The 17,296-nt window shown below is 34.1% G+C and overlaps 1 protein-coding gene across 3 annotated transcripts in view; it reads left to right on the top strand.

Annotated features, from left to right (window-relative positions):
- Window positions 1-9,330: 9,330 nt before the first annotated feature.
- Window positions 9,331-17,296, top strand: part of LOC128921948 (putative uncharacterized protein DDB_G0291608) — a 68,699-nt gene continuing 60,733 nt past the window's right edge. The window contains exons 1-2 of one of the 3 annotated variants that reach the window (XM_054231014.1): window positions 9,416-9,481; window positions 15,957-16,040. In XM_054231014.1, coding sequence (XP_054086989.1) covers window positions 16,034-16,040 — 7 coding nt within the window. In that variant the 5' untranslated portion in view covers window positions 9,416-9,481; window positions 15,957-16,033. Of the gene's footprint in view, window positions 9,482-10,974; window positions 11,212-15,956; window positions 16,041-17,296 lie in introns of those variants that run through there. The other 2 variants (XM_054231015.1, XM_054231013.1) reach the window with 2 other exon arrangements.

The following is a 17,296-nucleotide window of genomic DNA, read 5'->3' as shown; positions in this document are numbered from 1 at the left end:
GGTCAGTAAGCGACACATGTGCAGTCAGACACAATACCACGGCCAGCACACATAGTACCTGGGAATGCCGGCACATTTGCCACTATTTAACTGACAGCGGCAAATACGCGTCGTCGTGGCGTGCTTTAGTCGCCTTATATCGTTGCTGTTGTTGAGTCGTGGCAGTGAGGTTGCAAAGCACGCGCTACGCGAACCAGACAGCAGAGCGCTGAGACAAGGGGGGTACTACAAGAGTCAGAGTGTTCTGGCGCACAGCACAAACGACTCATTATAGTTTCAATTGCATGTAACGGTATTTATAATTACAGTTATTGCAGACAGAGGAATATGAGAATAGAAGACGGCCAACGTGGCCGGTCACTCGATTTGATTTCCTGCCGTGTACAGGTTGCGTGCTGCCTGCTGCCGGCAAAGTTTATTGCTTTTTGTACTGGCGTATAATAAGAATAACTGTTAAATATTGACAAAACGGCGAGAATAAAAATAAATATTTCGAGTGCGTGTTTGAGAGTGTGGCATGCAAAACGTTTGTAAAACTATAAACAAATTATTAGTGTTCTTAAACGTGTGAATATTTTAAAAGATTAAAGCGGCCATGTGAACAATTGTTTGTGTTTATACGCGAGTATTCTTTAAAGAGTTAAAAAAAGTTGTTTGTGCAACATGGTGCCACCACCGAACGTTTCCAAATATTTGATGAATGTGCGCTCGTCTCAACGTAAATTTCCATCAGGCGCGTCAAAGTCACCATCAAACCAACAACAACAGCAACAACAAAAGTATTAGAAACAACAATCGGGGCAAAAGCAACAACGCAATTTATATGATTGTAAGTAGTCGGCTGCAGTAGAAGCCCAGGAGTCTAAAAGTAGATTTCAAAAATTCGTTAAAAGAATGGAAAATAAAATACAAGCACGTTAAGAATCAGTATTAAATAGACAAAACATAATATATCGAACTATGCATATCATAATTTAATATCGACTAAATTCTAGTGTCCGACCGATACCAAAATTTTGGCCGATGCCGATGCCGATTAATCGGCCAGTTGGCAAAGAATCGGCCGATGCCGATGCCGATGCCGATTCTTTCATCAACAACATTATTTAGTAAATTAGTATAGTAACAAAATAAAAACAAAGATAAATAACATCACAAAATAGGTAAACAACTCAATTCTTATGTAAATATGAAGTTGTTTAGTGATTTAATTAATATTCAAAACTAAATAAATTATTATTATAAGATATATGTTGATAGAACAAATAAGTTATTCGCGTTTATTCAGCAATCAGTAATATAGCTTTTTTTCCTTTAAGTATACCCTATACCGGTGTGACAATTTCAAAAAATCGATTTTTTATTTTTTGCTTATTTGAAAGTTTATAATTTCAAAAATATCCTGAGCAAGCTAAAGAGCAATCGCTCACATGTATTAGCCACTATAGTCGAAACTTTAAACGCGTTTTTCTCGAAACGACTTTTCACAAAATTACTGACATCATAACTCAACTAGATATTGACCGATTAACTTCAAATTTAAACTGAATGTTCTTGAATATATTTACTATACAATGACCTACGATCGTTTTGATTTGTTGAAAATTGTCTATTTGGCATTTAAAAAACGACCATTTCTTACCTAAAAAATCGAAATTTGTTTTAAAACTACGCCATTTTGTTAATGTTTGATATCTTTCAATAATCTAGGTCATTGTATAGGGAATATATTCAACTTTAATAACCTTTTTAAATTTTTGTGTTTCAGTTACTCATTCGGCGGGAATCATGTCAGCAGTTGGGGAACTTTTTTTTGGCACCTCCCAAGACAACCCATAACTTCTTTATTTTTCAAAATTTTTGTAAAATAAAAATCGTAAAATATAGTTGAAAGTACACCTTATTATGTCCAAAAAACTTCGAAACATTCGACCGAGTACTTTCTTTAAAAAAATTCACTAAATTCGCCAATTTTTCATGGGTTACACTGAGTTACCCCTTAAGGACAAATATGAGCATTAAGGCCAATATTCAAAAATAGTAGGTCTAGTAAAAAGAATCCGTTATTTTCAAAGATATTACTTTTGTCATTTATATCTCACATTGTGAAAAGCGACAAATAGTGATAGTGACTCAATAGAAACTTCGGAAGCTTGTTTGGGAAGTTCTTTTCCATGCATCTTATTATAGTCCAGGCCAGCAACAAGTGATTATTATGTGACCCTATCTATGGCAAACTTTTAAAAATAACTTAACCTAGTTACGAATGCTTCTATAATAGTGACATTATGACATTATCTTCAAAATCTCAACAACTTTATACAAATCTGTACATATTTGACATAAATCGAATGTTTCTAGCAGTTCCAAATAAAACCTTTCATTAATGCAAAATTGTTCAATTTCTTTATACTAGACTTAAATTATCACCATGATGAATTGTTAGTTTAGTCAAATGTGATTCACTGTATTTTATATGGTAAACAGAAGAATTCAAATTGTATGCTCTAAAGAAATCAAAAAAGAAAAAAAAAATGTATTTTAGTATAATCCGAAAGAAGTAGAAAGAATCGGCTAAGAATCGGCCAAATATGGCCGATGCCGATACCGATGCCGATGCTTAATTTTGTGGCCGATACTGGCTGATGCCGATACCAAGGCCGATTAATCGGTCAGTCTCTACTAAATTCTTGATGTGAAAGGCGATATGTTTGTCCAATTGTTACATTAAATTTCACCAATCCCTATTAAGTACTGCATTGTCATTCAAATTTAATACCTTACAACTATCAGTTTGTACAAGTGCCATCAACCGTTAATTTAGAAATAATGAAAACGAATAGACTTCATTTGGTATAGTTAATAATTCATGAATAAATTACTTTGTTTAATGGAGCGAGACCGATTAATAATAATAATTTAGCAAATTTCGTATAAACAATTCAGGAGAATAAACGGAAACTTTAGCTTTTCAACGTCATTAATGCAAATGACGGAGATTTAATATATGTTGTCAACATTTTATTTGTGCATACCAAAAGGTTAAAGGGATTCTAAAATTCTTTGGCTACCATTTAAAAAAGTATATTATTAATAAGAAAGGTTAAGGTTAAGAAAACATGTCCACTTAATCTCATTCAAATATTGAATCAATATAAAAGCTTTTTTATACGTTTAGTTTTAAAATTTATAGCTTTCAAAATTAATATTTCTGTTGTTGGAAAAGATAATATATTTGTAAAGGTTATTTCAGTCTACTAATATTGCTGCAGTGGCGGGACTTATTTTTCCCTAAAACTATTTGTGTGTTGACATGTTGTATGTTAACATATATGTTGTATTGCGAGTAAAATTTTAAATATTAAAAACAAAAATATTATTTTATAGAGCTATTCCTTGTTCAAAAAGATTCAATGGGAGCCGTTGGAAAAACTCGACAAACACAAAAATACATGGCATATTTTAAACTTCCTATAAAATAAACGTTTTATTTTAATTATTCTGAAACGTTCATACAGACTCAATGAAATGATATGAATAATGAGATTATGAATTCGGAGTGAATTTTTTTTCTTAGTATAGTTTTGATTTGATACCCACAAAAAGAGTTGTTATCTTTATTAAGTCAAAGGTGTCCTTGGACTTTTTGTCCATAGATTTTTCGTAATAAATATCTCCAAATGTTCTCTACTGAATTCTAATCAGTATTGCAGACTGGGCACTTTATAAGTGCGATATTGCGCTCCTCAAACCATTTTAAAGACTCCTTAGAAACGTGAATGGCAGCATTGTTGAAAAATGTTATCTTCATCCATTTTGTCATTCAAAAATTAAATGAGAGCATCGTCCAACATTTTGGTGTATATTTTGAATCCATTTTCGGCGTCATGAAGCATAATTTTGCTTTACCTCTCGATTAAAACGCGTTCCACACCACAACACTGCCACCACCAAAGTTTATTTTTGTAAAACGTATATTGCTGTTACGCAAATCATGTCAGCAACAACTGGAATAGTCTGGACCATTTAAATTGAATATTTTTTCATCGGAAAATACAACTTCATCCCTCTGAGTTGTCCACTGCATGTAACTGCATGTACTGCGGTGATGATTAATTTGTGCTTATTTGAGTCACTGAGGTATTTTCCCTCTGGAATCGTGATATAATCTGAAACATTTGTATAATTATGAAAACAATTTAGTTCTTTAATTAACCTAAAGATACCAATTGTTTATTTTACGAAGTGATCGAGTAATTTTTTTCCAATCAAACTTCGACCTCCTCATAATGATGTGTTTAAACGAATATGTACTTCATTAAACAATAATATTATTATTTTTCCAGCGATATAAATTACAGTAAATAGTTGAGGATTTTTTTTATGTTGTATTTTATATTTATTTAAGGAATAAAGCAACAATAAGTACTAATATAATTTCATGTTAAATTATTTTGAATGGTAATTTGAAATGTTTACGATTTTCCATTAATTATGCATTTGTAATTTATATGCAATAATCCTTTAGTTGCAACTCGCTGCAGTCACGTTTGATTGACCTCAAGATATGCATGCCTGCTCACAAAGTATTGGAAAACATAAGAGGATATGTGAATACAAAAACACATGAAACCAGTTGTATGTATCCAAAAGCCTTTTATTGCTTGCTATACCACAGATGGGCAGATTGGCAAAATCAAATGCAATTAATTGCGACGTCTCTGGAGTAACAGGAAATGAGAGTGTGGCTGTGTGTTTGCTGATAGTTTTTGGTTTTGTTTTGGCATAACATATGAATGCCGAACTCTTGACATTTATTTCATATTTATTTGATTTAATTTTTAATCAGACGCTAATTGATTATATCACCAAAGCTAAATCGATTATTAATAACGGTCGAAATACATAATCAGACTAAATTTTCGGAAGTTTATGTGTTGATATAGTATTTACATACTATAGTTGTCAGGTAATTAGCAACGGCACTTAGTATTAGATAAATAATCTTTTTCTACTAAAACACTTGTGTTCCTACTTTTTTCGCTAATTTTATTTAAACAAGTAGAAAACAAATTATTCAAAATTAATGTTTCAATAATTTTGTGTTTTTTTTTTTTACAAAAACATTTGAAATCTACGATACGGGTGGGACAACTAATTGCGATAAACATAATGACAGTGGGAAAAATACATTTATGATACTCTCGCAACAAAATTGCTAAGAGTAGAGTTTTCATAACTGTTGGTTGTAATTCAAAAAACTAAACGAGTTAGATATTTATCAAAATGATCAGGATGACGAGACAAGTTGAAATCCGGATGTCTGTCTGTCCGTCCGACTGTCCATGCAATGGATAACTTGAGTAGAAATTAAGATATCCTGACAAAACTTTGTACATATGTTCTTTGGGACTGTGGAAGGGTTGCTATTGAAAATGGGCGAAGTCGGATCATTGCCACGGCCACATATTGGCGAAATTCAAAAACTTATCAATAACTATAACTAAACCATTTATAAAGCTAAATGTGTATTTGGTACAAGTCATCCCATAGGGAAGAGGCATATTTGGATTTAATTTTCTGAAGTGAAAACTTCTTATGGCTCGTTGGCACTTTTGTGGGTGAGCATTTTCAGCCGTTCTCGCGACAGATAAGATTTTACACAGATATACTCCGCGTGTATTCTTATAATATATGTATACTATATGCGCTCTTTGCATGGGCATTCGTTCGTGCTCTCGCGACAGACGAGATTGAGAGTTTTTATATTTATTTTATAAATGAATATTAAACGGAAAATTTATATAATTAAATATTTCATTTGACTTGGGTTGCTGCTATGGTATTGTGTTAAAAAAAAAAAAAACAAATCTAAAGTCTTAATAGAATTAATAAAACCATTGTTGTAGTGTTTTTGTATACTATAGTGTTACTATATTTTGTATACATTATTACAACTGCATAAACAAATGCAAATGTTATTAAATAAAATTATTTAAAAAATGAGTAACACGTGGGGTGCATACATATATGTTTACAATAGTGTACAATACTATTAGTATTCGCATAGATATATATCAACTGTCTCTTTCTTCGGCTAGGGAGACAACTTCCGGTTTTACCAACAGTTACATTACAAGAATACAAGTTTGGCGCTAGCGTTTAAAAAAGGGGCTGCATTTAAAGTTTGAAGTTGATAAATTTTTACAAAGTTGCAGAAAATTCGAAATTTTGGGAAATTAGGAAAATTGACTCTATGCTCATTTCAGCTAAGAATTAAAAATTATCGGAAAGGCGGAAAAGTAGGAAAACCTTAAAAATCGAAAATATACTCATTTTATTAGAATTTCACTAGGGACGTGATTTGATGGTCGGAAAATCGCTAAAAATTATGGGGAAACCGGAAAAGTAGTTTCCTAATATATATGCTATTATAGCTTTAAAAAAATCTGCATTTTAATTTCGGATTAATATTTGTCTTGAAAATGGATGCGGATGATTCAAATGATGCTCGAAAAAGAAAAAACTCGATAGATGACTCCACTTATGAGGATGAAGTAGAAAAAAGAAAACAAAAAGAAAATAATATGATAATCGATACAGAGAGAAACAGCCACATAAGTCAGGCTTGGCGAAACAAGCGAACAAAGATTTTTGTAAACGATACAGAGATAAACGAAGAACGTTAAATTTATTATCAACTGACCAAACGTTTGTACAACAAAGTGTACCTCCTCAAATCGCTGGTCCATCTACCAGAGATTTGATTTAACGATGTCCAATGATCGCAATCTTAGCACAACAAAATACAAAACTACTATTGATGCAGTATTCACAAGATATATAAATAGATTTAAATCAAAATTGTTCATTTCATACTTAAGTTTCCATAGACTTATTGTTTCAGTTTTAGAATTTGATGAAAATCCTGATAATAATGATGAAAATGCTGATAGTGATGATGTAAGAGTTGTTGAAATGATGGATGAGAATTGATTAATCTTATATTTACTAATATTTAATCATTTAAATAGAACCACTTCCTTCGAATATAGTTTCTATATTCTATATTATTCTATATTCTACATTATTATACTTCATGTCCATTCAAAAAGTGCCCACATTGCTTTGATAAACTTGATTTTTTATGTACAATTTCTCATGTCGCGAGCGCGTCTAAAAATGCTCACCCAAAAACGTGCCCAACGCGCCATAAGTTCAAGTTTTCACTTCTGCCTGCACTCCCGGAGTGTAGCCCCACTAGGTTTTAAATCGGTTTTTTGTACATATATCCCAAGCTATAAAAATTGGGGAAATCGGATAATAAGTTGAAAAAGTTATTTCACTAATGAAAAACATCAGAAACACTAAATCTTACAAAATAAATGGAAGCTGCACTCAGATAAAAAAAAATGAAAATGGGCGTGGTGTCGCCCACTTATACCCGAGACACACATCTGGTAAAAATACCAAGTATTATGGTATTATGTTATTATGTTTACTACGTGCCTTGACACACATCGATTTGAAGTAAACTGAAATACCAGCTTTGTTTCACAGACTTCAGATATTTCAAAAAAATGTAAACAATAAATATTTACATATGGGTAATGCAGAAAGCAATTTTTAACATTACAAAAAAATGGCAAAAATATGTATCTTCTGCACAAAAAACCGAAGTAGTTGAAATTTATCTTTAAAGCCCGTCACATACGGCCATCAAAATACGGCTATACGTGGCGTTTTGAAAACTAAACTAAACTACTTATACCTATATATAGATTTCCATTATTATATTGAATTCTATGCCAAAAATCTGGGCAAATTGCGTTATTTATTAGAAATTTTTATATATTAGAAATTTTGATAAAATTTTTAGGTACATTATTAAATAGCAATGTGTATATTCTACCCGAGTATTAACATTTAACTCGTGGTGAAAAACTGTTTATGCATGGGGGTTGAACTTACCCGTGTATAATATAACCGAGTAGAAATGAAGCATAAACGTTGTATGTATTTTAGCAGGGGCAGGGCAAGAGTGCAGCTGGTGATTTTCCACAATTAAAATGTTAAAGAAAAACATTCTAACCAGTAACTTCAATGTATATACCTACTAAAAATCGGTAATATTATTACTAAAATATTTAGCATAAAGTGTCGAATATTTCATATTTGATCAAACTTTTCTAATAAGCTGTCTCGCTCGATTCACTTTGTACTAAGTAACGCTTGTACTGTTTGGAAAATATTAAAAGAAATTCAATTGCACAACTACAAAATTAGGCACATTTAGTAGTGAATAGAGTAGCAAACCTACTTTGAGGGAATAAAATAACGGAAAATTTTATTCTTATTCTAATCAATCCCTATCAAAAGGAAGCGTTGCTAAGTAGTTGACAACAGCTGTAAGTTGACTATATTATTTATTTCTAATCAATGAAATCGTTGGGAGAAAAATATCAGATTATAATTAATTAAAGATATCTATACAATTATACATACATTTGCTACAATTTACGCGCCTCCTTACTAAAGTACTTAGCAATAAAACTGTAAATATTAATATTTTGTGGTACTAAATTGTTTTTTTTTTGGAATTACACCTATTAAACTATTTTATAGAGAATATAATTCATTCATAAATTTTAGCTTTCAATAATAGCTAGTATGTTTATATGTTAATTTTATATTAAACATAAATAAATAAATAAACTTTTTTGTAGCATGTCGAAATCCGGAAAATATTTTTCTTTTTAAGTGAAAGCATGTTTGACATTCCAATCCTTTGTCTTGAATGCAATTGCATGCAAATTTTGAATAAAAGCATTACGTTTTACGTTTCCATTACGTGAATGATGTTTGCGACAAGCAAAAATAAATGCAATCTGAAAATTCGTTTAGTTAAATTTGATCGATATAAACTTGATTGTAATTGAATTGCAGACAGCAAAACATCGCAAACGGACGAGGAGAAGCAACGCGACGACAGCGCAGCGAACGCGAAGCGAAGAAAGAGGAGCAGGACGCCATTAATTATAAGGTGAATACAGCACACAGACACTCTCATAAAACCTTATAAAAGAATATACATAGACAAACATACATACACTCATATATACACATTCAAAACTACAACGAAATCAATCCTTTCATCTCTCCTCCTTTCATCGCCTTTCAATATTTCCACATCTTCATTGAAACTCTTTAAATTCCTTGAATATTTCTTTTATTATCTATTTTGCATGAATTTATTGTAGGAGGGTGTAAGCACGACATCATCACCGCAGGCTATAACTGGACCGCCGCCAGCCACACATCATTCGGTGGTGGCGGGCCCTACGGCAACAACAGCAGCTGCTACAGCTGCTATAATTCCAATATTACCGCTTGGAGTTGCCACCTTGCGTGATGACTCCACGGAGTCGGAGCAATCCGTGACATGTGCGCAGGCTCAGCCAGATGCGTACCATCGCATTATGTAAGTGCAAATATTACTTTGATTTGCTAATAATCTATCTAATCTATAAATTAATAATTACCGTAACGGAAGTGGATAAAAAGTAAAGAATTTTTGCCCATATGTAATACAAATATCCTATGTAATGTTAAGTTTATAGTTTCTTACAACAATTAGCCGATATGTAGGTATTCCTCTATATGTAAATACCAACATTCATAACCCAAACGTACTACACTTAGTTAGTTGAGGTCAAAAGGGAAAGCATTTTGCAATTATCTGCTCACTGCTGCATAAAGTGGCCACCAGTGGCCAACATTGCAGAACTAATGAAATAATCGATTCTTGATTTCGTATAGCACGCACCAACACACACACACCCAAGCTAAACTCATATCGATTTACCAAGTGTGAGTGTCTCCTTTCGGAATTTTCTATTTTATTTTTATTTTTAAAATTTCCCTCAATTATTACTAGTATGGTGTATATAACTGGTGATGTTTGGTAAAAAGGGTGGCAACTCACAAATACATATCTACAAGCACAAACCCACATAGATTTTTGTGTTCCAGCTCCAGCAGTGAGTAGCAATGTGGTAAATGTAAATTGTATTGCATTTTAAATGCAATCAGGTTGCCAGATCGACTGAGTGTGGGTAGACTTGCGTTCGGACCAACATTTGCTCGACTGCATTCAGCACAGTTGAGTGATTTTGGTGGAAAGGCTTGCTGGTTGGAAGATGGTCTGTTGTGTCGTTTCCCATTTTGCTGCTTGTCTTAGATGGTGTTGTTTTTTTGCATTTTCCCATTTTACCCTTTCAAGATTACACAGAAATAAACGCAACTTACAAGAGTAGGGTAAGAATCACTAGAGCATTCGGTCTTTCACACACACTAGCAAATTTTCTTAAAAACAGATTTTCATACAGATATACACAGATGAATGCTATGCACTTGTGTGGTTTCCGCTTGAAGGCTCTTCCCCACAACGGAGTAGTTAACGCGTAGCAGTCTTATGTAAGTGCCTGTTACAAATGGTGAGTCCTTGGGAGTAAACCGAAATAAGGATTGCATGCGTTCGTGCACTCTGCTGCCGGTTTCTGGTGTAATTCGGTTTATTATTGTTGGCATATTTGCTTTTTACTGCTATGCCATTAATTTACTGCTGTTATGTTTGGTTGTGTGAAGGACAATGTCAAGAGCTCACACCTCGAACTCATTAAGCAATTGGATTTAACAGTATATGCGAACGTTTATTTCGCAGACTGCAACACATTTGTAATGACTCTTGAACCTCACAACCATGCACCTGCAGCTTCTGGCGAGTCACCATCGCTGTCCTATGGAACACAATTCCTCTGCTATTGGCAATGCATATGTCCGAATTAAATGTTTGGTAGTAGGGTAACAGTTGATTGCAGATTATTCCCTACCAATCCTATCAAATTATAGCAAAATCTTCCTGGCTTGCCACTGTTTGCTCAAGAATGGATCGATTTTGTTGTGATTCAAAAGCGATTTTCAGAAGAAAATTCAATTCGGGTAATCGAAACAGACTTGCTTCGGTCAAGCATGATGGTCGGACTTGATGATTCCAATTACATTACAACTAGCCCTCTAAAGCGTTGTGCGTTTTTTACATCAAAATTACCATTTTTTTGTACCATTGTTCCAAACTAATCCCCGATACGGAAAGAAGATCTACAAATATTAAATCTGTTAAAGTGTGCAGAGCAAACGCGTGTTACCTCGGTAAGAGTATCAAAAAGGAAATAAGCAAGTTTATTAAATATGAACTTAGCTTCTATTAATAATGAAATCTGTCAATACTAAGTACTAGATTTACACAGGGCGTGTCGCATATTTAATTATACAAATTTCTTCTAATTATAAAATGCTTTCGTGAAAATATCAGCTATCATTTTATCGGTGCCAATATGGTATAACTTAATTTTGCCATCTTCAATTTTTTCTTTGATGAAGTTTGATTTGATGTCTACATGCTTCGTTCTGCTTGAGTATGAGTTGTTTTCAGCTATATGTATAGCGCTCTTGTTATCACAGAATAAGGTAATTGATCTCGAAGCATTGGGCACCTACTCCTTTTCAAATCGTTTAAGCCAGATTGATTCTTGTGTTGCAGCCACCATCGACATTAATTCGGCCTCAGTCGATGATAAGCCTATCGTCCGTTGCCTTTTGGTAGCCCAGGAAATGGCAGCATTCTGAAAGGAAAATACATATCCAGTTGTTGAGCGGCGATCACTTACATCATTTGCCCAGTCAGTGTCGCAAAAACCAACGATGTGATCAGAACTTGTCTTATAGACTAAGCCCTTGTCAATGGTTCCCTTGAGATAGCGCATGAGCCGCTTTACTGCAGTCCAATGGGCCTTTCCTGGGTTCGTGCTGTATTTGCTGGTTGACAGCAAAACAGATATCAGGTCGCGTGACCTGAGCGGCAAACAGCAGGCATCCAATAGCTTGCTTATAGGAAACAGTAGCCATTTCCCTTTTGTCGTCATTATTAGTTGGACACATCTCCACGGACAGCTTTTGGTTCACGTCAAGAGGTGTGCTTACAGGGTTGCATTCCTCCATGCCGAAACGTCTGATTACATCGGTTGCAGGTTGCAGTTCCAATCAGCTGTATATTATCGTTTAAAATTTTACACCAGTTGTTTTTAAAGAGAAGCGATTTTCCATTGTCAGTCATTTGACTGACTGAAAGTAAATTCGCGCACAAACTCGGAACGTATTTAGCATTTTTGATTGTTGCATTAACATTATTATTTTTACCTGCTCGACAGAGTTGAACATCGCCAGTGCATTTAACATCAATTTTGTTATTATCAGCGACAATTACTCTCTTGTTTATCGCGCGTTTTCTATTTGTCATACATTCGTTGCTTTTCACCATATGTTGAGAATAGCCGGAGTCGACATACCAGTCTTCGTTGTTGTTCATATTTGCATATAGCGATGAAGCAAACAGCACTTGACTTTTTTGTTTTGGCTTGTCTTCTTTCACTATTTTCTTACGACAATTTTTGTTTATGTGCCCTAGTTGCTTGCATGTATGACAGCGAATTTTTGCTAAGGATTTTGTCTTTGTGTAAAGTTCATTTTCGGCACCTTGTTTTGTATCAAATTTCTTGCAGAAGTAGATTTTTCACAGCGTCTACAGTGAGCTTTTTCTTTGAGTTTTCAATAGCGAGCACTAGTGCTTGAAATTCATTTGGCAATCTAGCTAACATAAGTGATGCTATTAGTTCATCATTGAGTTTTAAAACTGCGTTTCTCGCCTATAATGCAGTCATAACCATTGAGTTTAAATACTCTTGCATATTCTCGCAGTCTGACAGCTTGAGTTGTACTAATTGCTTCAAAAGTTCCACCTTACGCGTCAAGCCTTTATCTTTATAGACTTCCATGAGGGCTTCCCACGCGTCTTTAGGAGATGTTTTGTTTGCAAAATGTCCGAAATTATTTGGCTCCACCAACATCGTGATTTCAGCTAGTGCTTTTTCATTAGCATCACGATCAGCGTCTGTTGCAGTGACAGGCAAACCGTTCTGGACCATTTTCTAGTGGCCCTTTATTACCAAATACGATTTTGCCTAGCATTTCCTCACATAAAAATTTTCACGACCGCGAAGTCGATCCACCGACACAGAAAATACATTCGACATTATCACGAAATATATTTCAAAAGAAGTGGCAAAACGGTTTAATTAACTCACCAGAACTTTTTGCTCGAATTTATTTAATAATAGATTAAATAAACTTTGCGTGGCAAAAGACCCATAACCTGTTAAAGTGTGCAGAGCAAACGGGTGTTACCTCGGTAAGAGTATCAAAAAGGAAAGAAGCAAGTTTATTAAATATGAACTTAGCTTCTATTAATAATGACATCTGTCAATACTAAGTACTAGATTTACACAGAGCGTGTCGCATATTTAATTATACAAATTTCTTCGCAACAAAATCTTTGAATATTTTCTTCTCGTTCTATACAGAACTAAATTCAGCATTTACTTTCATTCGCGTACAAATGTTTTCACAGCAAAAAAAATGCAAAAGTGTGAAAACGATTTTCTAAGAGGTTAATGGTTTTTATGTTGGGGCGAAACCTTATCAACTTTTGTATTGCTTTCATCTTCTTCGCTGCACTATTCATGCCTGTTTTCCTTTTTGTATTCACAACAACACAGCAGACACATTTATGAAAAAACAACAAAGCTAAAGTAAACAAGTAAGGAAAGGCTAAGTTCGGGTGCAACCGAACATTTTATACTCTCGCAATTGAAGAAATTGACTCTCGCAAAAGAATTGAATTGATTTATTGAAGAAATTTAACCACTACATATATGCGGAATAAAGCTCACCGTATTTTTTAAAATTTACAATGAGGTATATGGAAATGTTATGACCCGATTTTAATAATTTTTTGGAACAGAGACACACTATGAGAAGAAAACAATTTCCTCTCAATTAAATTGAGATATTTGAGAGATTTACCCATATTTTCGGTTAAAATTTATCCTTAGGCGCTGAGTTCAACATGTTCGATATCTGGGGCCTTGAAAAGTTAGTTTCCGTTTTGGACAATTTTTTCACAAGTGAAGCCAGAGATGATATGCACTAATTGTGTAAAGTTTTATTCCGTTATCTTCATTGGTTCCTTATGTTTACATTATAAAGTGAAGGAATAAGATGGATTTCAAAATTGAGTTATAAGGAAAGTAGTAGTGGTTGTGAACTGATTTCGCCCATTTTTTGTCCGTGTTATCAGGGTGTCAAGAAAATATTATATACCGAATTTCATTCGAATCGGTCGAGTAGTTCCTGAGATATGGTTTTTGACCCATAAGTGGGCGATGCCACGCCCATTTTCCATTTTGTAAAAAAATCTGAGTGCAGCTCCCTTCTACTATTTCTTCTGCAAAATGTAGTGTTTCTGACGTTTTTCGTTAGTTAGTTAACCCACTTTTAGTCATTTTCAACCTAACCTTTTTATGGGAGGTGGGCGTGGTTATGATCCGATTTCAACTATTTTCATGGTGTGTGGTGGGGTATGTAAGAGAACCAACTGCAGAAAGTTTGGTTTATATAGCTTTATTGGTTTGCGAGATATATACAAATAACCGATTTTTGGGCGGGGCTACGCCCACTTCCCCAAAAAAATTACATCCAACTGTGCCCCCTCCTAGTGCGATCCTTTATTCCAAATTTTACTTTTATATCTTCATTTATGGCTTAGTTATGACATTTTATGTGTTTTTGGTTTTCGCCATTTTGTGGGCGTGGCAATGGTCCAATTCCGCCCATTTTCGAACTTGATCTTCTTATTGTGCCGAGGAATATTTGTGCGAAGTTTCGTCAAGATATCTTAATTTTTACTCAAGTTACAGCTTGCACAGACGGACAGACGGACAGACGGACAGACGGACAGACGGACAGACATCCGGATTTCAAATCTACTCGTCACCCTGATCACTTTGGTATATATGACTCTATATCTAACTCTTTTAGTTTTAGGTGTTACAAACAACCGTTATGTGAACAAAACTATAATACTCTCGTAGCAACTTTTGTTGCGAGAGTATAACAAAAGCTGTTGCAGTGTCACAAACTACGTCACAACTCAGCAGCAACAGAACGACGGTGGCATGCAATTTCAAGCACAGAATTACACACGTGACAATACACTTGAATAGCATGCAGACAACTATAGCCCACTTTTACGCGCCGTCAATGAGTGTCGTTTTGTTTTCATTCACTTTCGCGGGTGCTGCCATTGAGAGAAAACTGCGAATGCCTGGAACGTAAGAAATTCATGACAGAATGGATTGAGGTTCGAAAATGCAGAAGGAAAATTGCCAAAAAAACATATTTATATGAAAAATGGCATATAGAGGACAGTAAAAATTCCGAAATTTCATACTCATATTGAATGAGAAAAAATTAAATTTGGAAAGAAACGTTGACAATCTTCTGAGTTGTCGATTACAACTCAATAGTCACACTTACATGTAGAGCACTCCTTCGGTAAGCGGTTTAACTGTCAATAGGGTAGTGAAGTTAAACCATTGTGGAAGGGCGAAAAAAAAACTGGAATCCTTGAGCATGTGTGTCACCGTTGCGTAAGCTGCGGTTTCAAAGTCTCTCATATGAGTCACATGATATGACCGTAGATAAGCGCTGTTTGACTGTGGCGTAGAGCGTTAGCTTCACTCAGAGATAGAGAGGAAGCTTTTAAAAAACCCAGTGAAGATTTTAAAATGCAAATTAATGAGGAAATTAATAAAGTTTAACTTTTAGAATATTGTTTTTTATTTTGTAATTTTTGGAAATAGAAGAATTCTTTAACTTCAAAAATATGTATTATATTAATGAAGTTATAATCTTACGAATCCTAGAGAAAAACATCTGTAGTTTTATTTTACGCCTCCATACTCCTTTCATCCTCCATCTTTTACTTTTATCATTTGCAGACACAATGGCCACAGATGTTGGTGGATATCCTGAAGGACATGCGGTGTCTATATCACTGGAGTAATACATGCAGTAAATGAAAGGTGAATTTATTTAGTAATATTTGAATATACATGGTAGTAGATGAAACTGTGAAGATTTTTTTCTTAAAATCCAATTTCGGTTATATACACAAGTATTGAAATATCATTTTCTAAAAAATAAAATTTCGAAATCATATATTCGAAATATCATTTCTAACACTAATATTCATTTTTTTTTCGAAGATTTGCCGAATATAATTAAAAATATTAATCTATTTGAGAAAAAACATCCATATGATAATGAAAAGTCGGTAAATCAAAAATATCCGGGAAATTACCAAAATTAAACATAAAGCAATCAAAGAACATTTTATATTTGCCTAAATAACTCAATAATGAAAACCCAATGTTGATCTATTTATTTATACAACAGGTGAATGCCGGCGTCGACTTAAGGCAGAATAGTATTTCCCCGAGTGCAGCATAAGTTTCGTGCAGAGATGTCGCGATAATGGCGTCATTGTGTCGATCATTGTCGGCATTATTGTGCAGGATGATATGCGAATCTTGAAGTTCATTATGAAAATCGTGAATGCAGTGATTCTTGAAGACCTGTATTTACTCAACAAAGAGGAACTGGAGGACAATCGCAAAGCGTTTCAACCGTTGGTGGAGGAAAATGCGGGGCGCACAGTGCGAATGTTACTGGACAACAATTTAGAGGGATATGGCTTCAATTATTCACCATGAATCGCTTGAAGAAATGTGCAGCAAAAATGGGACACAAAGTATATAAATAATTTAAATTTGTTTTATTAATCCAATTCCAATAGTTTCAATAAAGACTTTAAATAGTAAATATAGGAAAATACAAAAAAAATGTTTGAATTTTTTTAACTTAGTGAACAAACAATATTGAGGTGTACGAAAAAGTAAGTATATTTAATAATTTATATAATATATCAAAATTAAAGTTCTCAGATGCTTCTGGTTAAATATTTTTGGTAAATTTTTGTAGAAATCAATCCGTCAGGCGCGGATGAGGTTCATTGGATATGAATCATATTTTACAAATTATCGATGTATGAATGTAATACTGGGATTAATGAAACTCAGAAAAAGTTGAATGGTTGTCAACAGCATACTATAAAATTCTTAATTTTCTGAGGGGACTTAGAGGATGGAGTCATATGTAGAAGTTCACGCAAGTGAGGAAAGTTGCTGACTGTCATTCACTTGGAAGTGGCCAGGAACGATTCTTTTACATGTGGCTCAAGCAGCTCACGACTTCCGGTCTTAGACCAAGTATCCTCTGG

This window comes from Zeugodacus cucurbitae, chromosome 5 (assembly GCF_028554725.1).
Source record: "Zeugodacus cucurbitae isolate PBARC_wt_2022May chromosome 5, idZeuCucr1.2, whole genome shotgun sequence".
Taxonomy (NCBI): Eukaryota; Metazoa; Arthropoda; class Insecta; order Diptera; family Tephritidae; genus Zeugodacus; species Zeugodacus cucurbitae.
The sequence above is the reverse complement of the archived record's forward strand: the minus strand, read 5'-3'. Positions and strand labels throughout refer to the sequence as shown.